Below are 23247 nucleotides of genomic sequence, written 5' to 3' on the forward strand. Positions count from 1 at the left end.
ATTGAAACCTCACCAGACCATAAAACCCTCGACTATTTTATTAGTCCTCCAAATGGCGTTCGTCAATTTCTTCCAGAATTTTCCATAAAAGCCCTTTAGGTGTAACACAGTGGATTTCATATATCTATAAATATTGCCTTTAGTCACAACAACTCCTTTCCAGCCCAGCAGCCATTCCAGCAAATGTTCTTTGTTCAGTGATTGAGTTTAGAGAAGTGGCCTGACCTTTTGCAGTATTTCTGCAGTTTTATATTTTATCCACTTCTTTATGATAGACGGAACTGAGCTTCGGGGTATTTCTGGTGCTTTTTGAGATGGTTTGTATTCTTCTCCAGATGTGTGCAGCTTCTCTAGTACCGGATCCCTGTTATTGATTGATTGATTGATTTATTTTAACGTCATGTTTTACTCACTTTGGTTACATTCATGACAGGACAGGTAGTTACTGGTTACACAAGATTCATCAGTTTAATGCTTTAATGTCAAACACAGTCATGGACAATTTTGTATCTCCAGTTTACCTCATTTTCATGTTGTTGAACTGTGGGAGGAAACCTAGAGCTCCTGGATTATTTCTCCCAGAGGAGACCCACACAGACACGGGGAGAACATGTAAAGTCTTCACAGAAAGGTCCCGGACTGCTACACCTTGGAATCGAACCCAAAACTCTCAAACCCAGAACCTTGCTGTGATGCGACAGGGCTACCCACCAAGCCACTGTGCCACTCACTGGATCCTCACTCACTTTCTTGAGGGGGGGGGCAGACATCGCAGGGCAGACACACACACATACACACACCCATTCACCTATAGGGCAATTCAGTATCTCCAATTAACCTGACTGCATGTTTTTGGACTGTGAGAGGGAGCTCCCGGATTATTTCTACAGAAAGGTCCCGGACAGCTCCACCTTGGAATCGTACCCAGGACCTTCTTGCTGTGAGGCGACAGTGCTACCCTCGGAGCCACTGTGACGCCCACTGGATCCATGTATACTAAATTCGTGGCAGTGTTTGTTTGTTTGTTTGTTTATTAGGATTTTAACGATATGTTCGACACCCTTGGCCACATTCATGACAGGAACGGTAGTTACTCATTACACAAGGTTCATCATTTCACAAGGTTATATCGAAGATAGGCTTGGACAATATTAGTGTCTGCGATTCACCTTACTTGCATGTCTTTGGACTGTGGGAGGAAACCGGAGCACCCGGAGGAAACCCACGCGAGCACAGGGAGAACATGCAAACTCCACACAGAAAGGACCCGGACCGCCCCACCTGGAGATCGAACCCAGGACCTTCTTTCTGTGAGGCGACAGTGCTACCAACTTAGCCACCGTGCCGCCTCATGGCAGTGTATAGGCCTCATGTATTTCTTTTTAGAAGCTGTCCAGTGTTGTCCTACCAGTTTTGGGATGGACATGGAGTGGTGGCTAGGCTAACCAAACTCAAATTTGATTCCAGTCAGCATATCGTCAGCACCCTTATCTGAGCAGATAGAGGTAGAGAGTGGAGAGACTGGTGCTCCTCCATTACAAGCTATTATGACTGCACTAGATAAAGCCCAGTTTTATGTATCTCATTTGGCCACCAGCTCCACCATCTTATCATGGCATAAAATCGTGTCCATATTGCTCTGCTGTGTATCTCCTGCATGCATCAGCCCTACTGCAGCTTCTTTTAAATGGCATACTTTTAGCTCTCTGTCTGGTATTGTGGGTAGGAAGAGAAACAGCATTATGTGGGGAATGGAAAAAGATGAAAGATATTACAAAGAGAGAGAGAGAGAGAGCAGAAAAACAATCTAATGTACTTTTTTTCTCTGTTTTTTTGTTCCTGTTCTATTATTTGATGGATTCTGGAGGACAGTGGGGATGATGTAGCTAACTAACTCAGAGCTAACTCATTGTGACTGACTCAGAGCTGTGGCACAACCATTAAATCAGATTCCAAAAACAGAACTACTGTATAATCAAAAGGATTATGTAAAGGCTGATGGGTAATTGAGCTGCTAGTTTTGATCTCTTTGGTCAAATAAATAATAATTTGAAATTAGGGATGTAACGATGCAACACAAGACAGTTAAAAATCGATTCACATGTGTAACGATTCAAATCGGTTTACATGTATAATGAATTGATATTCACTTTAAACAGCAGAGGGCAGTGGCGCTACTCACCTGGTTGACGTCACAACAGGGTTGCCAGGTTCGAAATTTTCCAGCCAAATTTATTTATGTGAGGATACTTTCTTTGTTTGTATTATTCATTTATTTATTTAATGTGGGATTTATTTCATTTCAGTATTTTTTTACACAAAAATGGAAATGTGCAGCATTGTTTTGCATAGTTTGTACCTACCTCAGAAATAAAAGGGCATTCATTATTTTGAATAATAAAAGATAAGCACACATACAGTATTTTATTTTATTTTTTTAAAGAGAAATAATAAAAGGAAACTGTCATAGTTTGTCTTCAATTTAGTTTAGTTTAAAGAATCGGGAACCCAGTATCATGGATCGCATCGTGGGTAGAGTGTATCGTTACATCCCTATTGGAAATATTTTCTTTGTATTTTAAAGTTTTTTTATAGTAACATCTACATTTGCAAATGCTTGCTTCCTTCGGGATTAAAGTATATCTATCTGTCTGTCTGTCTGTCTGTCTATCTATCTATCTATCTATCTATCTATCTATCTGTCTATATATTTATCTATCTATCTATCTGTATGTGTGTCTATCTGTCTGTCTATCTATCTATCTATCTATCTATCTATCTATCTATCTATCTATCTATCTATCTGTATGTGTGTCTATCTATCTGTCTGTCTGTCTGTCTGTCTGTCTGTGTCTATCTATCTGTCTGTCTATCCATCCATCCATCTATCTATCTAAATACATGTATTGACAGGCTTGCAAATGACGCATTAGGCCAGCAGAGAATTCTGTATTAAAAATTTGGCCACATCTGATTTATTTCTCACAAGGTTTTGTTTTGTTTTCAAATTCTGGCTCCCAATGACTTAAGAATCTATTCTGGATTACTTCAGTACCATTTCACTGTTGGAATTAAAATGATTAGTAGTGTGCAGCATGCATGACAGCGAATGACTTGACCCAGTGTTAAATTTCTCCTCATCTCATTTCAGTTATTGAATTCTCCGGTACAACATGACAGAAATAAATGTACTTTTTTCTGCCTTTGTAGAGATGAGTTTGATGGTGTGACATGCACATGCAGTGCAATCACCTATAAATCGAGCTTAGCAAGTATCTATTAAAATGAAAGTTGTGTGGAGATGTAATTTGTAATTGCATTGTTTTGTAATGTAGCCAATTACATCAGCAACTGTGCTTTGTCTGTTTAATTTAGCCAAATGGGAGTATTACTGCTAGTAAAAGCTCACTTTGTTATAACAGAGATGCTTTAGAGAATGAAGCCTGGTACAACAGAGAGTGCCAGGGCAGATGTGTTTGGAGTTGGCAGGGGGTTTTGGATTGACTCTAAGAGAGATGCTCTGCTGTCGCACACACATACAGAGCATGTGCGACAAGTTAACACTTGCACTAATCATTCTCAAATGAATCTAATTGTTGCCGAGACGCCCTGCTGAGGAATGTGTGTGTGTGTGTGTGTGTGTGTGTGTGTGTTTGGTGCCAGGCTCCTTTTCTCATTAGATGCAGTAGAAATGTTCTGTCTTACCGGCTGGATCATATGTTGAGTGTGCTGCCTCTTTTCTTCCAAAGCTATTTCAGAGCTGTCATGTCAAATCCTGCAAGCACCCTATAACCTTCCTCTGTTGGGGGGAAGGGGGTAGAGAGAGAGAAAGAGAGAGAGAATAATGCACTTGAAACTTTTCTCAAATAAAGAACATATACATAAATATGCTACTGAATGCTGATGTTGGCCCTTATAATTCTATTTTTTCTATTTTTATTAGCTATTAACATGCAAGTAACAGGCATAACACATCTGCATACATCTGATATACTGTAAATCCATATTATTATACATCTCATATAGTGTAAATACATATATTATGCATCTCATATACTGTAAATACACATTATTATACACCTCATTTAGAGTAAATACAAATTATTATATATCTCATATACTGTAAATTAATATTATTATACACCTCATTTACTGTAAATTCATATTATTATACACCTCATTTAGAGTAAATACATATATTATACATCTAATATACTGTAAATCCATATTATTATACACCTCATTTAGAGTAAATACATGTTATTATACATCTCATAAACTGTAAATACATATTATTATACACCTTATTTAAAGTAAATACATATTATTATACATCTCATATACTGGAGTGTAAATACATCTAATAATTATACATCTTATATACTGTAAATACTTATATAATGTGTCTAATATACTGTAAATACATATTATTATACACCTCATATAGTGTCAATACATACAGTATATTATACATCTCATAATAATAATATATTATTATACATATCATGTAGTGTCAATAAACATTATTATCCAGCTCCCAGAGTAAACTCACACAGACACGGAGAGAACATGCAAACTCTGCCTCCTAATTTCCTGATAGTAATTATTATTGTCTTTAGCTGGTAACATTGCCAGTATCAACGGACCACCAAGGTCAGCTTAACTTCTACCTTATACTGAGAGAAAAAAATGTCTGCAATGCCAGACATAATCTAAAACCACCAAAAAACAGGTCTGTCATAAATTTAAAGCTGCTGAAATACAGTCAAGTGAATTTTACATTGCCATGGACTTAGAGGCTGTAAATGAAACCCCTTAACTGAAGTGTGTTGCTATGTTTTTGGACAAAAAACGTCACAATTCTGTGAAAGTGGAGGCTATTATAGCTGCAAAGGTTTAAGTTAAGTGGATGGGGACTCTAAATCAATGCACATGGTTTTGGAATGGGATTTCTAAGAAATGTATGGCCAGGTGTCCTCATACTTTTGGTCATATAGTGTTACCTTTATGATACTTTGTGGTTATTGTGGGTATTGTAAGATACCACAGCTTTAACACTTTCATTATATTGTCATTCATTTTCCTTTTTTATTTCATTTCATTTTCTTGTTTTACACCCCTGACGTGACGAGCAATTCGTCTCGGAGTCTTGACCATTCCCCTTGACACAGCCAATCTTGTCTGTATGCAGACACCTGAACGGCCAATAGCACTGCTGGAGATTCAACCCTGGATCCCAGCAGTAGTGAGCTAGCGTAATTTACCGCTTTGCCACCTGAGCTTTTTAAAACATACAGTGTTCTATAATGTGGCTGCACACATTTGTTGGCACTTTTTAAGCAAAACCTCAGCAAAACTGAACACTTTAGTTACAGATTGTATAATGTGAATATGTCTTTAAATATCAGGATATTTTGGGAATAATACCCACCCCTACACAACAATTATGGAAACATTTTAGTGCTGAGGACACATTTTATTTTGTTGACTTAACAAGTTTGTCTCTCGCAAACTCACAAGGTCTGTCTCTGTCGGTGTAAAGGCCGTGCTTTGAATTAGAGATGTCCCAAACATGCTATTTCTATTTCTGATATAATGCTTGCATCAAAGATGTACATTTTGGCTGATACAATATCCTGATCTGATGCTCGCATTCTCACACCAACTGAGACGCCAGTCTGCAAGGGACTGGGTGATATTATGATACACGATTTGTGGTTTGTTGATACAAGAGTATCTAATGATAGAGATTTTTGTATTAATTATATAGTGACATAGGATTATCATTAGCATGTGCTGTAAACTGTCACTGGTTCTCAACCAGGGGGCCTCAGTGAACCTAGAGGGTCTTGTTGCATTTAATTAAGAAAAAGAAAAAAGAAGAATGTGGGGTATGGGAGATTATTTGAGATGTCATATAGATCTATTTTTAACTACCTGTAGTCTATGTTGGGTCTTGGAGAATGGACACGTTTTTGATTTGCCCACCACCAAAGTGCAGAGGTCAGCGGATGGCGACTACAAAAAATTCCTATTTAGTTTTTAATGCAGACACCAAACCTTTGGTCATCCTTGCTAAAAGCATAGGAATAATCAAGTCAAGTCAAATGTATTTATATAGTGCTTTTTACAATGGACATTGTCTCAAAGGAACTTTACAGAATCCAGGACCAACACACCAAAAACCCCTGTTGAGCAAGCCGAGGGCGACAGTGGCAAGGACAAAACTTTGAGAGGAACCAGACTCAGCAGGGACCCATCCTTGTTGGGTGGCCTGGAGGATACTATAAATAAATAGAATTTACACAAATCATACAAACACAAAATTAAATTGAACTGAAAGCAAAAAAATTTCGGAGTTCTTCATTTTTCAGTCCAGTCTGTTATAAAGTCCATTGTAAGTTCTGCACATATTTGGTGCAAACACGCCAGGTTCCCATCCCATCTAGTAGAAGCAGCATTGTTTGCACAGCAGTCTCGACTTGCAGCCTTTAACCTCAAGAGGGTCAACAGGTTTCCGTCAGAACCACCTCGGTGTAAAACATAGAATAATATCATAACACATAGAACATATAGCATAATATCATAACACGTGCCAAGGCGTCCCTGACATACTGACAATCTACCTGCTCCATTATATAATTAATACAGAAAAATCTCTTTTGCTAACTAGGACCTAATTCTGGGCAAGTCGTCTGACTCCCTGATGTACTTCCTGTCTCTTCCCCTAGGTTTCTTGCTAATATTCCTCAACTCTGGCTTACAGAAAGTCAGCCGGATAATAGTAGCGGTGTTCTGAGTCTCCTTGTTTGGTTCATTTGCTAAATATTTGGGTGACCTGTGGACTGAGTAACTTGCAGAATAGCACCCAAGTGCTCTTTTGTTTCTTCTTGAATATGTCCCTTTATTTCCAGTGTTTCCTGGTAATTGCATTGCAGGAAGTGTCACCTGTCTTTTTTCCATTCTCAGGTCCCACTTTGGACTTTAATTATTTCGTTTCTTTAATTGATTATTATTTCCCTAAGTGTTTAGCAAATACATTCATCTTTAAATATCTCAGGTGCAGGGTTACACCTGGCGTCCATCACGAGGCACTCAGCGTTCAGCACTTGACAATTGTTCTTGAGTATAATAGCTGCCATGCTAGTCATCAACCCACACAGTCACAGATTGTTGCAACTAAATTGGAAAACGTAGATGTAATTTGATGTGGTCCAACCTTTTAGGTCAGTATTGAGTCTGTGCATCTCTTCTTTAAATAATTCTTACCTAGTCCACCTAGTTTAGTATGACTAAAAAGCCTATTTCAGGGTTATTTTATTATATTTTTACTGCCATGTGGGTTCAGCCCGAATATCCAAATGAATACAAAATTGGATTATTCTGTGCACATTATTTAAATTGATATTGAGTTATTTCTCTTGTTCCATACTATCAGTGTTAAACACTAATCATAACTAGCATTGATTACTTATATTGAATGCTGCCGCACATCAACAAGAGATCCTTGCTTACAGTTATTTGTGGGTTTCCTGCTAGTACGTTGCTTTCATCCCACTTCCCATCCCCTGCTTTAATTTGCCCTAATATCTGAGTAAACATAGAAGTGTGTGTTGGTCTGCAGTAAATGAATGCTCAGTCAAGAGTGCCCAGTGTGACCCAGTGAATAAACTACAGTTTTAATAAAAAGTACATACACTTGTTAGTGACGGCATTCCAGCCTTGTCAAAATTAGTTTTGGAATGGCTGAATCAGGCTAAAATGAAGCTTTTACGTGGCCAACTGAAAATCCTGACCTCAGTCTTATTAGGAGTATGTGGACTGTAATACTGAAATGTCAAATCTGTGCCAAAAATGACAACTTTTTTGCAAACGCTGCCAATTCTACAAATGAGAGTGGTCAAATATTCATCTAGAGTTGTGCTAGAAGCTTGTTGGTGGCAGTTCAATGCAGCCAGTCACATCTGAAGTTTAGACATGTATGAAATTACACTTCGCACAAACATGTTTGGAAGTCTGTGGTGCAAATTGGTTGTTGTGGTGAAGTGATTAGCATCAATGCAAACATTGTAATCATTGCACTTCATCCCAAAGATCTTTAACAGGAGCTACTGGAGTTCCAAAGCACCCAACCTGCCAACCTGTGTCTGTATAGATCTTAATTTGGTAGTGGTAGCTTAGCAGTTAAGGTGCTGGAATAGTAATTAGGAAGCTGCTGGTTCAAGTTCCGCCATTACCAAGTTGCCACTGTTGTACCCCTGAGCAAAGCCCTTGACCCTCAATCACTGAAATGTCAAGTCTGTGCCAAAAATGAACAAAATGACCAAACCTAAAAAGGAAAGTGGTCAAATATCCATCTAGATTTGTGCTCGATGCTTGTTGATAGTAATTGTATGCAGCCAATCAAGGTAAAAAGAGTTAAAGGACCCAGGATGTCATATTTCAAAAAGGGAACCCACCCATAAAAACTCATTATTTGTACATTTGATTTACAAATTAGCATGTGTTAATTAATGTGTTTAACAAAACCCTTCACTTTTATCAAACACAGCACAAGCGCCTGCACAAAAAGCAGGTAAACTCTGCCCGCCGATTAAACCAGCATGTGATTTATAAATCCACTAACTTATTAGCACTCCTCACTGGGTAATAAATGACCCTCCGCCGTCTCCCCACAGCCTCAGAGACAGACATGGCAGGAGCTAGACAGAGGAAGTGAGGAGCAACGGTGGCTTCTCATGTTCTTCCCTTAGGGCAAACAGGGAGTCGTGGGGAGGGCAAAGCATGACGAGCCTCCCTCTGTGTCTCCCTCTCTCTATCTCCCCCTCTCGCTCTGTTTACGGCACTTGTGAAGGATCAGTCTCCGGCGCTCGGCTAATTAAAGCTGCCACGGCCGTGAGCCTGCCGGGATAATGTTCTATTATTATAGTCATTTGTTTCAATTAAACGCTCTGTGATTTTACAATAGCAACTGTGAACCTGCGCCGAGTGAGCCATCACTCCCAACAAGATGTCTCCAATCAGAGAGAGAGAGAGAGAGAGAGAGAGGATGGACGAGAGCTGGAGAAAGGGGAGGATGTTATAGAAGCCAAAAGTGTCCTGAGTAAATGATAAAAAATTTGAGTCAGTGATAAAACGATAGATCAGCATAAAGCTTTTTTTCCAAATGGACTGACATCAGGCTTTAAAGCTCATTCATTTGTTCATCCATTGTCTGTTTACCACCAGTTTATCCTATTCAGGGTCACAGTGGGTACAATTCACTGGGCGAAAGGTAGGAAACACCCCATACCCCATACAGGTCGCCAGTACATCACAGTATCTCCAGTCAACCTAACTAACCTGCATGTCTTTGGACTGTGGGAGGAAACCGGAGCACCTGGAGGAAACCCACACAGACATGAGGAGAACATGCAAACTCCACACAGAAAGGAGCCAGATTGCTCCACCTGGGAATCGAACCCAGGACCTTCTTGCTGTGAGGCCATGTTAAACAAATCGAACTAGTTTCATCCTGGTCATGACTTCAGCGGGTCCACCTGGAAACATCTGGTGCATAATGGAAGTAGATCCTGGACAGGGTACCAGACCTTCGCAGAGCAATACAGACTCACATTTACTCACTCATTTACACTAAGAGGCAATTTAGAACAGCCAATTCACTTTCTGCATGCTTAAAAAATATACATGTTCAAGGTTATCAATTGCAATAAGCAATACCATTAAACATCTAAACTGTTTTATGGTGTAATTGTTAACATGGAAGTGTAGTTGGCAGAGAACAGGGTACAGCCAAACCTCAGAAACTAGTTTGTCATTGTTGTTTCTACAAATTAGAGCTTAGATTTTAGATCTTGTATGATAGTGTAGAAAAATCACTATCCAGATGTGAACTTGGCAAAGCTGTTGAACTATTGTGCTGGTTGAAGAGAAATTAAACTTCACACAAAGTCTGGAAATCTGTGCTGCAAATGGGTTGTTGTGGTGAAGTGATTAGCTTCAATGCAAACATTGTAATCGTCGCATTGCATCCCAAAAAACAGGAGCTACTGAAGTTCCAAAGCACCAAACCTGCCAACCTGTGTCTGTATAGATCTTGATTTGGTAGTGGTAGCTTTGTGGTTAAGGTACTGAATAGTAATTAGGATGCTGCCGGCTCAAGCCCCACCATTACCAAGTTGCCACTGTTGGACCCCTGCGCAGGACCCTAAGCCCTCAATTGCTTGAATTGTATTTAGTCATATCTTTAAGTTACTTTGGATGCAGGTGTTGCTAAATGCCACAATTGCAAATGTAATGTAAATGATTTGTGCACGGGGGTGCAGTCATGCTGGAACGGAAAGAAAACTGTTGCCACTAACTTGTCAATTGGGTTGGGTTTTGTCCATATATAGTATTTCACTACCTTTCCAGCTTACACACAATAACGACGCTCACACCATGTACCTAGCAACAACAGGAAATGAATCAGAGTACTCTCCAGTGTTTTCAGTACCAACACAATGATACAAGCAATAATATAATAAGAAGCAACAATATGCTTAACGTTCAGGTGTGTGTGTGTGTGTGTGTGTGTGTGTGTGTGTGTGTGTGTGGACGAAAAGGTGTCTAAAATGACGTCGTTGGGGTAATTTCAAACGCCTGTTTCATATTAATCTCCCGGGGCACTGGACCCTTGAATGAACATAAATTTATGGATTTAGCCCTATCGTATGTGTAGATCTGGATAATGGCACTGCTGTTGACCCCCTACATTAGAATGCAGAGAGGTCCAAAGCTGTTTGTCTTAGGCCTGGAGACAGTAATGACCAAATAAAGGAAGTTACAGAGATTCCCCCCTTACACCCCCACCATGGATGATACCATTTTGTAATTAGCATACAGTACCTATGGCAACCAATAACCTTTGTCGGCCTCTTTCATAATGTTTGTACAGCCGTCCCCAACCTGCTTTATATAGCTCTACCGATGACTGTTTGAGATAGCAGAATCTCTCTCTCTCTCTCTCTCTATCCCTCTCTCACTCTTGTTTTTTCCTCTCTATAATGCCCATATTTATTAAGACCTTAAATAAACACTACTAATATGTATAATGTGTGTGCGGTATAATAGATGTGTATGCGGTTAATAGGCATGTTGATTCGGCTAATCTGCTCAGAAAAATCGCACATTTAAAACATACACAAATAACTTAAAAAAAAACATCTGCAAATATAGATGAGGCTGTGCGTGTGATAATTGTTGATGACAACCTTGATGAGCTGAATAAGATTTGACGCAGCCAGTGTGGGCGAAAGTAGGGCAGAAAATACTGTGGAGAAATTCTGTGAAACATGAAAAAGAAAAGTAATAGAGTTAAAGAACTACTTTATTTCTCTTAATTATACATTTATATGTATATATATATATATATATATATATATATATATATATATATACCGACTAAGCATAACATTATGACCACTGACAGGTGAAGTGAATAACACTGATTATCTCTTCATCACGGCACCTGTTAGTGGGTGAGATATATTAGGCAGCAAGTGAACATTTTATCCTCAAAGTTGATGTGTTAGAAGCAGGAAAAATGCGCAAGCGTAAGGATTTGAGCGAGTTTGACAAGTGACAAATTGTGATGGCTAGAGCATCTACAAAACTGCAGGTCTTGTGGGGTGTTCCCGGTCTTCAGTGGTAAGTATCTATCTAAGTGGTCCAAGAAAGGAACAGTGGTCAACCGGTGACATGGTCATGGGCGGCCAAGGCTACTGTAGCTCATATTGCTGTAGAGGTTCTGATCCTGGTTCTGATAGAAAGGTGTCAGAATACACAGTGCATCACAGTTGCAGGGCTGTTTTGGCAGCAAAAGGGACCAACACAATATTAGGAAGGTGGTCATAATGCTATGCCTGCTTGGTGTGTATATATATATATATATATATATATATACAGTATATATATATACAGTGTATCACAAAAGTGAGTACACCCCTCACATTTCTGCAAATATTTTATTATATCTTTTCATGGGACAACACTATAGACATGAAACTTGGATATAACTTAGAGTAGTCAGTGTACAACTTGTGTAGCAGTGTAGATTTACTGTCTTCTGAAAATAACTCAACACACAGCCATTAATGTCTAAATGGCTGGCAACATAAGTGAGTACACCCCACAGTGAACATGTCCAAATTGTGCCCAAAGTGTCAATATTTTGTGTGACCACCATTATTATCCAGCACTGCCTTAACCCTCCTGGGCATGGAATTCACCAGAGCTGCACAGGTTGCTACTGGAATCCTCTTCCACTCCTCCATGATGACATCACGGAGCTGGTGGATGTTAGACACCTTGAACTCCTCCACCTTCCACTTGAGGATGCGCCACAGGTGCTCAATTGGGTTTAGTCCATCACCTTTACCTTCAGCTTCCTCAGCAAGGCAGTTGTCATCTTGGAGGTTGTGTTTGGGGTCGTTATCCTGTTGGAAAACTGCCATGAGGCCCAGTTTTCGAAGGGAGGGGATCATGCTCTGTTTCAGAATGTCACAGTACATGTTGGAATTCATGTTTCCCTCAATGAACTGCAGCTCCCCAGTGCCAGCAACACTCATGCAGCCCAAGACCATGATGCTACCACCACCATGCTTGACTGTAGGCAAGATACAGTTGTCTTGGTACTTCTCACCAGGGCGCCGCCACACATGCTGGACACCATCTGAGCCAAACAAGTTTATCTTGGTCTCGTCAGACCACAGGGCATTCCAGTAATCCATGTTCTTGGACTGCTTGTCTTCAGCAAACTGTTTGCGGGCTTTCTTGTGCGTCAGCTTCCTTCTGGGATGACGACCATGCAGACCGAGTTGATGCAGTGTGCGACGTATGGTCTGAGCACTGACAGGCTGACCTCCCACGTCTTCAACCTCTGCAGCAATGCTGGCAGCACTCATGTGTCTATTTTTTAAAGCCAACCTCTGGATATGACGCCGAACACGTGGACTCAACTTCTATGGTCGACCCTGGCGAAGCCTGTTCCTAGTGGAACCTGTCCTGGAAAACCGCTGTATGACCTTGGCCACCAGGCTGTAGCTCAGTTTCAGGGTGTTAGCAATCTTCTTATAGCCCAGGCCGTCTTTGTGGAGAGCAACAATTCTATTTCTCACATCCTCAGAGAGTTCTTTGCCATGAGATGCCATGTTGAATATCCAGTGGCCAGTATGAGAGAATTGTACCCAAAACACCAAATTTAACAGCCCTGCTCCCCATTTACACCTGGGACCTTGACACATGACACCAGGGAGGGACAACGACACATTTGGGCACAATTTGGACATGTTCACTGTGGGGTGTACTCACTTATGTTGCCAGCTATTTAGACATTAATGACTGTGTGTTGAGTTATTTTCAGAAGACAGTAAATCTACACTGCTATACAAGCTGTACACTGACTACTCTAAGTTATATCCAAGTTTCATGTCTATAGTGTTGTCCCATGAAAAGATATAATGAAATATTTGCAGAAATGTGAGGGGTGTACTCACTTTTGTGATACACTGTATATACACATTTACATTTTCAGCATTTAGCAGACACTTTTATCCAAAGCGACTTACACAGTGAGCGGAACACAATGAGCAATTGAGGGTTAAGGGCCTTGCTCAGGGACCCAACAGTGGCAACTTGGTGGTGGTGGGGCTTGAACCGGCAACCTTCTGTTTACTAGTCCAGTACCTTAACCACTGAGCTATCACTGGCCCTATATCACTATATATATATATATAATTAAGAAAAAAAGTAGATCTTTATTACAATAACTCTATTACTTCTTTAACTCTATTTTAGATTTCTTTTTCAGAGTTAATAATTTCCTTTAGACTTTACACTTTTGTTTTTAAATCAGTCAGAGGACTGGCAGGACTGTATGAAGCCAATATGGCCAAAAATGCTCAAATAAATAAATTCTGCAAAACCTTATACAAAGTGGTGTTTTATACAAGTATGCATGTTTCCTGTGATGGTGACATTTGGAGTAAGCAACGCATCCACATATTATAAAATAAATCTCTCCCAGACTAATACACAACATTAAAGTAATTAAAGGCAGATTTAGCATTGATATAAAATGCGCTTCGGCAAGTCTTAATGGACAAATGTAAAAAATAAATAAATAAACATTAATTGTGGACAGGAAGCAAGCAAGTACTATGTCTCATTTATTTTGGTCTCTGATATTTAAAAATGTTTTGAGAGTTTAGTAAATTCTGGTCATTTAGACCAGCATCAGATCTGTATCTGCATTTCGGTCGTATTCATGTAGACCTGCTCTTTCTATTCTTAGAATTATAAATAATGATAAATCACAGCACAGTAATTCACACCAACTTTCACTGTAATTTGCGCTATTCAGACCCAAATTACATATGGACTCAATCAAACTAGCAGGTGTTACTTAGATTTTATACATGAAAGTCCTATAGAATAGCCACATCTGGCTATTTTTACAGTATAACTTTACCCCTTCTCCCTTTGCTGTGTTCTTCTTGAATAACGCAGTCTTTTTGCATACTTAAGCTCAGTCCTTGTGCTTTTTTATGTATCACTTAGTCTTGGTTTCACTGATTTTAGAGCAAGTACATATTTTCTTTTCATGGATCTCTGTCTGTCTTTGTGTCCCACTGTCTCTTGGTATAATTCTCATTTAATCTAGGTGTATTTTTAATCACCAAACTGTAGTCTCTCCTGCTGTTTAAACAACATACAGCACTGAATGTAAATAATCCACAATACCTGCTCTTAACACTGAGGATGTAGACACTGCAGTAGATAACGGTAACTAGTGTTTTAATCATGATTAGACACTGAACCTTGTTATATATTGACAGTAATTAAAGAAAGAGTAGCAAACAAATTGTATTGAAAAACACTAAAACATAAATGGCCAAACATGGTACATCAACTTTTGAAACTACTTCTGTCAGAGAGGTCTTTAAATCCCAAATATTGTACTGTAGATTTTTTCTTACTTTTTCTTAAAGGTACATACTGTGACTTTTTTTGTACATTTTTATATGACTTTATTAAAGCTTATTGATTGATTGATTACTTCATTGATCCTGAAGGGAAATTAATGTGAGATTTTGAGTTTTTAGGGGATGTTGGGTTGCAAGGCACCACTGTATACATATACAGGTGTACAGTAGAACGAAATTCTTTCTTTGCATATCCCAGCTTGTATGGAAGCTGGGGTCAGAGTGCAGGGTCAGCCATTGTACGGCACTCCTGAAGCCGAGAGCAGGGATTCGAACTCTCAAACTTTCAGTTGATAGCCCAAAGCCCTACCCACTAGGCTACCACTGTCCCCCTATGTAAGGAAAATTGTATCATAGCTACATAGGCCTATCTATCTATCTATCTATCTATCTATCTATCTATCTATCTATCTATCTATCTATCTATCTATCTATCTATCTATCTATCTATCTATCTATCTATCTATCTATCTATCTATCTATCTATCTATCTATCTATCTATCTATCTATCTATCTATCTATCTATAATGAAATTCAGCTTGGTTCATTATTTTATTTGCCCAAAATAGATAGCTATGATGAAAATAAATGAATGCCAAATCAGGGCACTATAGAAATAATGTACTATGAAATTTTTAATTTGAATGTTTTACCACTGTGTTATCCTGGTCAGTGTTGGTCACTGGCTTTCCAGGAATCACAGGGCATAATGAGGTAACACACCCTGGCCAGGACAAGCCATCCATCGAATGGCCTTAGCCATTCCCCACTCAGACACAGCCAATCATGTCTGCATGTGGACGCCTGACCGTTGGGTATTCGAACCCCGGATCCCAGTGGTAGTGTGCTAGTGCAGTGTAGTGCTGCATCACCTGAGCACCCTAATACATTTAGATATGAATCAAAATTCTATTTTCTTTATGTCAGGAATAAATAAAATATTAGATGCATTTAATCAAATGTAGACATATATCTTTATGTGCAGTGTGTATTTGCTAATTCATCTCCAAAGGTGATCTATAACTTGACATTCAGTCTCTGCCAATAAGTTACTTAAACTATTATGTTTTAGAAAATTAATATCTAAATCTTTTAGATTTAAAGCAATAACAAAAAAGGTCCTTCTCTAGAATATGCTTAAAAATCTCCAATGTTCAGATAGTAGTAGACAGACCTAATTATTAACATTTAATTAACATTTTGCAAAACAGGTAGTTTGATGTGTTTAATTCATTACAATTAATTAATTATTAAACAAAATATTTTATTAATAATATTATATATCCATTTTAGAACTGTATTATAAAATTAATAATAATAAATATAATATAAATAGGTCTCAGTCTCTCTGTTAGGCATAGGGAACAGTGATTGAACTCAATGCCATTAAAATGAAATGCAGAATTCAAATCATAGTGCTGCTATGCCAGTTTTGAAACAAAAACCATAAATAATTCATTTTTGTTTTCAAATGGAGTGAATGGTAGGAACTCTAGATTGGGAACGATTGGTGCTTTGCGTGTTGACAGTGAAGAACCGATGATGATACCTTTTGCCCTCCAACCAAAACCAGTCTCCCATCATCTGGAGCAGGAGTGCTGAGTCGGTGCTGGGCGAGCGGTACACTTTCTGTCCTGCTCTCTTGTCTTGTTCTGTTGTTTAGAAAAAGCTCCAGTGTACCCGGATTAAAGAGCACGGCTGCTGCTTCTAGCCTGAGGCTGTTGCTATGGAAATAGGCTTGCAGTAGCTATGATAGGCCATTCATGTTTGATTAATTGGTTTTTCAATGCTTCTTGGTTTGTGGAAGTTCTTAAAGAGCAACTCCAGTGAAAATGGAAAATGAATTGATTTTCTCTCTTTTTTTCTCCTCTCGACCCCCACCCCTTCCCAATGCAAAAGCAATTTCGGCATGTTTGAAATTTGAAGTGATGGGGGTTTTGAAATATGATTTCAGGTTGGAGGAGGTGGGGGGAAGGGGGGGGGGGGGTCATGAGCAAATTTGAAATGCAAAAAGCACTGCTTTTGTTCCGGTTTTCCTCTTTGTTACCTGCAGCGAGGAAACAAGCTAATGCTCTGTAAATACAGCGAATCCTAATCAGTGTTCATGCTAGTGGAGACAAAGATCACAGAATCTCTTACGACTAAGTACTCCAAACTGCTTCATCCCCGGCTCTCTAAATTCACGGTTTAAAGAGCTGGTTGCGCTTTATTGGAAGGCAACCTACTTTGGAGCTTCATAACACATTAAGCATTCATTTTCCTTCTTAATCAATTAAACATGATGCTCTCTTTTACCATAACTTTATATTCTGAGTGCATGAAATACATCTGAACTAATTTAAGAACACTTTTGAGAATTTAAAGAACAGAATAATAACTTATTTAATTGAAATTACCCTGTGATAGTGATTCAGTACATTGATGTACATGGACAGTTAACCATTATTTTAGTAATTCATAAATAAATGAATATAATATATATTTTTGTTGCTGTGAAATTGACAAATGAGGTAGGGTAGTAAATTTTAATCAGGGTTATTAGAGTTCAGTCAAAATAAAATAATAATATCATAATTAAAATTAATTAAATATAAATTTTTAACTAAAAATAACTTTTAAAAATCATGCATTCACTTCTATTTTCTTTTTTTATTTGATAAGACTTGAATACGACAAAATATGGAAGAATGCTTAAAAATTCAGCTTGTAGGGATGGTGGTAGTGGCCTAGTGGGTAGAGCTTTGGGCTATCAACTAAAAGGTTGAGAGTTTGAATCCCAGCTCTGCCATGCAGCCGCTGTTGGGCCCTTGAGCAAGGTTCTTAAGGTCCTCTGCTCCAGGGGCGCCATACCTTGCGCTCTGACCCCAGCTGCCAAACAAGCTGGGATATGTGAAGAAAAAATTTCATTGTACTGTACGTCTGTATATATGACAAATAAAGACATTCTATCCTATAACATATTAAATCATTATGGATTGTTTAAAGGAAGGGTGATGTCACACAATGCTCCTGCCTCAACTTATAGGAACATTTTTTGAAAGTAAATTTGGAATGAGCATTTGTGTACAATAAAAAAAATAAATCAATAATACAGGTCAAATCAAATCAACAAACGCTGCACTTTGGTTTTCTGAGTTTTACCAAGGTTTTGCAAGGATACATTCATTTATTTATAAAAAAAAAAAAAACTAGCATACAAGGTGCCCAGCGCCAAGATTCTGAACTCCTTGGTTCGAAATTCAGCATTGCATCTAGCGGGATGACCGGACTATGTGGGTGGGGTCTTCAAACGCTGTGTAAGGACCCTGATTAGCAGATAGAGGTGCCTGTGCAGAATGCATGGGCGAAAAAAGGTTCTGTTAAGGGCAGGAAAATACCCACCAACTGCAATCAGGGATCCCCCAGCAGCGGAAGACAAATTGACTACGTTGAATAAAATAGAAAAAAATTTAGCATATAGTTTCATGCAGACAAAAAATTTTTTTTTTTATATTCATTAATTGCCGCTCAGGTGGTGCAGCAGTAAATCACACGCTGAACACCAGAGCTGGGATCTTGAATACATCGTATCAAGTTTCAGCTCTGATTGGCATACTGTTCAGGATATATTCCTGCCCTGTGTTTCTGGGATATGCTTCAGATCAGGATAAAGAACTTTATAAAACATTGTGAACTGGTGTTCATGTGTTTTATTATTTGTAACTGAAAGCCACCAGCATAGCTCTCTCTCTCTCTCTCTCTCTCTCTTTCTCTTTATCTGTGTGTTGTCGATGGTGGAGGCTCTGCTGAGGCTAATTAACATGATTAGAGGATCTGACAAAGATCACAGCATCTCTTACTACTTTTTACTGCAAACTGTTCCATCTCCAGCCCTTTAACATTGGGGATCAGTTAAAAGCGCCAAGTTCCTGTCTAATGTATTATTCAGCATATGAATCTTGCATGCCAGGAATAAATGCTAGTTCATCAACTTTGTTTTTAATTGGTGCACTGAATATTCCTGTTAATGTGTGAATGATTGCATGAGATTTCTGTATTGGAATCAACAGCTGGGAAGGAAAATTCTAGTCAGGGTTATTATATACATGAAAAATACAGAACTGTAAACATTAATTAGAGGAAATTAAATATTTAATTGAAATTAAGTAAAATAGGAAAATTATAATAATAAAATTCATTAAAAACTCATAATCTTGTTTTACTTTTTCTGTGTATGTCAGTTGGAGTAAGTTGCTGTGTATAGTCAAGTGTTCTTCTATAAAGATGCACAACAATAATTAATAACATTTAAACAATACCTAAGTCTTCGATTGTTGATTTACTGAAAGTGTACATTTGTAAAAAACTGTAAACTTTATTTATCCAGCTCCCAAACAATATTTGTCCCACATTCAAATTTCTTAGAAACACATCACACTTTACCAATATCTGATCTTTTATACAAGCACATTATTATTCATTACAATTACTAAATAATATACACTCTGTTTTTGCATTTCCCCTCCTTTCCTTCCAGTCTAGTCACATCCAATTCCTCAACTGTTACTTCCTTCACCTGCTACAGACAGGGTCTTACAGAGAGTGTTATGGATTAAGCATTATTGTATCACATTTGGAGAGTCATGCACCCGTCCTTCGTGCAGGTGCCTCGACCAGCCAGCAGAGACCACAATTGCAAAAGCAATGAGGAACCCGTTTGACCATCTGCCCTCAGACAGTCGTGTCTGTGTGGGCGAGATTTAAACTTGAATGTTTAACTTTAGATTTGGTGGTGGGCTAGTACATTAAGTGCCACAATTTGTACTAGTGTAAAAGTGACATTATTATCGAGGTAGCTGACTTTTGACTATCTATTTATTAGGATTTTACATCATGTTTTACACACTTTGGTTACATTCATGACAGAAACAGTAGTTACTTGTTACACAAGATTCATCATTTCAAGTTTAATGTCAAACACAGTCACGGACAACTTAGTATCTCCAATTCACTTCATTTGCATGTCTTTGGACTGTGGGAGGAAACTGGAGCTCCCGGAGGAAACCCACCCAGACACAGCGAGAACATGCAAACTCCACACAGAAAGGAACTGAACCCAGGACCTTTCTGCTGTGAGGCGAAAGTGCTTTTGACTAAAGTTAACAGTTCGAATTCAAATTCAAATTCATGTTCTTTTTAAAGCCATATGCCAATAACACATAAAGCCATGCATTCAAAAGTGACTACCAGTCAAGTTGGACCATTTAATTACTGAATATTGCCTCATATATTGTTTATACTAAAAAAAGATTAAACCTGTTATAACATTATATTATATTAAGTAGATATATAGTAATAGTCAGAGATCATATTACAGTTATATTGTCCCACTAAATATTAATAATGATAGAAAAGGTGCTTTTTCATATATATGTATACAGTGGTACCTTGAAACCCAACGTCAATTGATTCTGGGACTGGCATTGAGTTTAAAATGCGTTGAGTTCAAGGTGTTTTTATTCCATTAAGATGTTTGGGAAACCTGTTACTGCATTCCATGGTCCATGTAAAATAATGGGGGTGTTTTTGACACTCATACACTGAAAATAACACAAATATAATATAAAAAACACTGAAATAAAAAGCTGATTCGTACAATTTCTCAGAACCCCGAGCTGTAACACAAGTTTAAAAGTAAAACAGGAGAGCCACTCAAGTGGCGCAGCAGTAAAAATACACACTGGAACCAGAGCTGGGATCTCGAATACATCGGCTAAGTAGCCACATGAACAACGATTGGCCTGTTGTTCAGATTGGGGTGGGCTATTAAAAAGCCGGATAGGGACTCTCTCATAACTAATGCAATTACGACCGCTGCTGGCTGATTGATGGCGCCTGCACAGAGATGGGAAAAGAGTGCTGTCAGGGTGTGTCTCTCCGTACACAGTGCTGATCCGCATTGCACTTGTCAAAGTGTAGGTGACAAGATGCATATGGCTGCTGCCCACGTGTTGGAGGGGGCGTGGATTAGTAAAACAGGAGAAAAATCCAGCTAAACACAGATACATATAGACGCTTTCAGAGCGAATATGACTGTTATTCCACCCAAATGCAGTTTCGTCTCATATGCGCACTTTGATGACGTCGTCTTACTGCACCACTCAAGCCAAGCACTAAAAATTTAATAAATAAAGTAAAAGCTGAGTTTAAAGGTACAAATTTTGCGATGAAGGATGTTGAGTTTTAAAGATTTTGAGTTTAGGGGACATTGAGTTACAAGGTACCACACATATATATATATATATATATATATATATATATATATATATATATATATATATATATATACAGTATATACAGTATATATATATATATATATATATATTTTTTTTTTTTTTTTTTTGTGACTCGGGTGCTGTAACCTAAAGCTTTTCTCTTATTGCAGTCATTTTTAGATTGTATTACGATAAGCTTTGATGGGGTAGCGGTTTGATAGTGGTTTGAAGTGCCTTTGACAGTCATGATGAAAATATGCCTTACATGACTTACTGTAAACTCAGACTTTATCTCTGTGATCTTACAAGATTGTGTTTGATATACCAGGTCAGGTAGCGTGTCTGTGAAATTGCTGCTACTGCAAAAGGACAAATTTCAAACAGTTAGCTGCAGTGAGTACAATGTGAAATTAGTGCATGCGAAAGTCTTGTAATTTAGGGACTCACTTGTTAATTAGGACATCTTTAAAGACCCGATTTTAGAGGGCACAGAGTCGAGGCACGTTCTGTATTGTTTCAGCTTACATTTTTTACTTTCCCACCGATACTGCTGTGTATTGAGAAGTGTTGTGGAGTGCACATGGTACTCTTACAGTTGTGGACATTGTTGTTTTAGCCTGGAGTTTGCAATAATTACTTATAAAATGTGGTCTAATCTATATTTTGGTCATAATAATAGACAAACACCTTCTATTGAAGTAAATAATATTCTTTTGATGTCTTTATTAGACACATTAATCATTCACACTTCAGAATAGCATCAAGTTAGCATGTTGATCTCTGACTAACAACTTCTCCACAAGCCAGGCATTCCAGTTAATGAGGTAAGGATGGAGGTGTAAGATTGAGATGTTTCCTGCTTCATGAAAATTAAATAAATCATTAATCATTTAAAAATGATGTTTATTTGAACCATGCTGGGAGCAAAACAATGTAAAAAAATGCAGTAAGACTTTCTTAAGACTTGAACGCTCATCAATCCACAAAAAGCCAAAGTCTGCAAATAAAGAAATTCACTAGTGTTGCAGGGAGCATCCGGTAAAGATCACACTAAAAGCACAAAGTGCAATGCTAAAGGAGGTGAAAGTATAGCAGCAAGACCTGCAAAAATCCTTAGAACGATAAGGATCAAAGAAAATTGTGCAAAAAAAGCTTTTATGAGTTGCAAATGCCATAGCCATCCACAGCTAAGAGTTCAAAATAGCATGGCTGGGCCTGCTCAGGTGGCAGTGATGGCATGTTTGCTTTTCTTTAGACCCAGTGGAAAAAGGTGTTGACTGGCTTCACATGTCTCAGACAAAAACGTTAGCCCCACCTCTCCCAGTTTGGTAGCTAATGGGGAGATAACGTGAGTAGTTAAAAAAAAGTTAAAAATAGGGTAAGGAAAAATCTGGTTGGCTATCTATTAGCTTTTAGTAAAGTGTGGTTTCTTCTCTTGCCTTTAGATGCAGGCTCTGGCCGGGTCAGACAGCGGGCACTACCCCCATACCCACCATGCCCCCAAGCTAAACACTTCTCCTACGATACTGCCCCATCCCATGAGCGCTCTGTCCCAGCTCAGCTCTCGGATTGGCCGAGGTTCCTTTACCTACGCTTCCCCTTCATCTGCGGGAAGTCAGTCGGCCACGCCCTCTCCTTCAAACTCCGCCCAGGAAGAGGAGGCAGAATACCACACAAAGGTACAGGGAAAGGTGTCAGTTGTTTTATAAGTTCAGGAGTAGTTTGGTGAAAGCTGATGCACATATGATGATGTTTTGGAGGTGATTGATGATTTTAGATGTGTTTAAAGGATTTCAATGTAGTTCTTGGCCACAGGTGGGCACTATAGAGCATTGAAGGAAAAGCTTTTTTGTTCCTTGGGATATGCAATATGTAGAGGTGATGCAGACCATTTATTTAGAATATGAGGAAGATCTGATGCTCTTTACTGAGTTTATTGGACAAATATTAAGAATAGTAAAGACCATAT

At 38.6% G+C, this 23247-nt stretch overlaps 1 protein-coding gene across 4 annotated transcripts in view; it reads left to right on the forward strand.

Annotated features, from left to right (window-relative positions):
- tox2 (TOX high mobility group box family member 2) overlaps window positions 1-23247 on the forward strand; it is a 213897-nt gene that overhangs the window by 163866 nt on the left and 26784 nt on the right. For 3 of the 4 annotated variants that reach the window (XM_062997478.1, XM_062997479.1, XM_062997481.1), the window contains one exon: window positions 22724-22957. The exons of the other annotated variant lie outside the window; for it this stretch is intronic. In XM_062997478.1, the coding sequence (XP_062853548.1) occupies window positions 22724-22957 (234 nt within the window). The remainder of the gene's footprint in view (window positions 1-22723; window positions 22958-23247) is intronic. 4 annotated transcript variants of the gene reach the window in all.

The sequence above is a fragment of the Trichomycterus rosablanca genome, chromosome 6, assembly GCF_030014385.1.
Source record: "Trichomycterus rosablanca isolate fTriRos1 chromosome 6, fTriRos1.hap1, whole genome shotgun sequence".
In the NCBI taxonomy this organism is placed as follows: domain Eukaryota; kingdom Metazoa; phylum Chordata; class Actinopteri; order Siluriformes; family Trichomycteridae; genus Trichomycterus; species Trichomycterus rosablanca.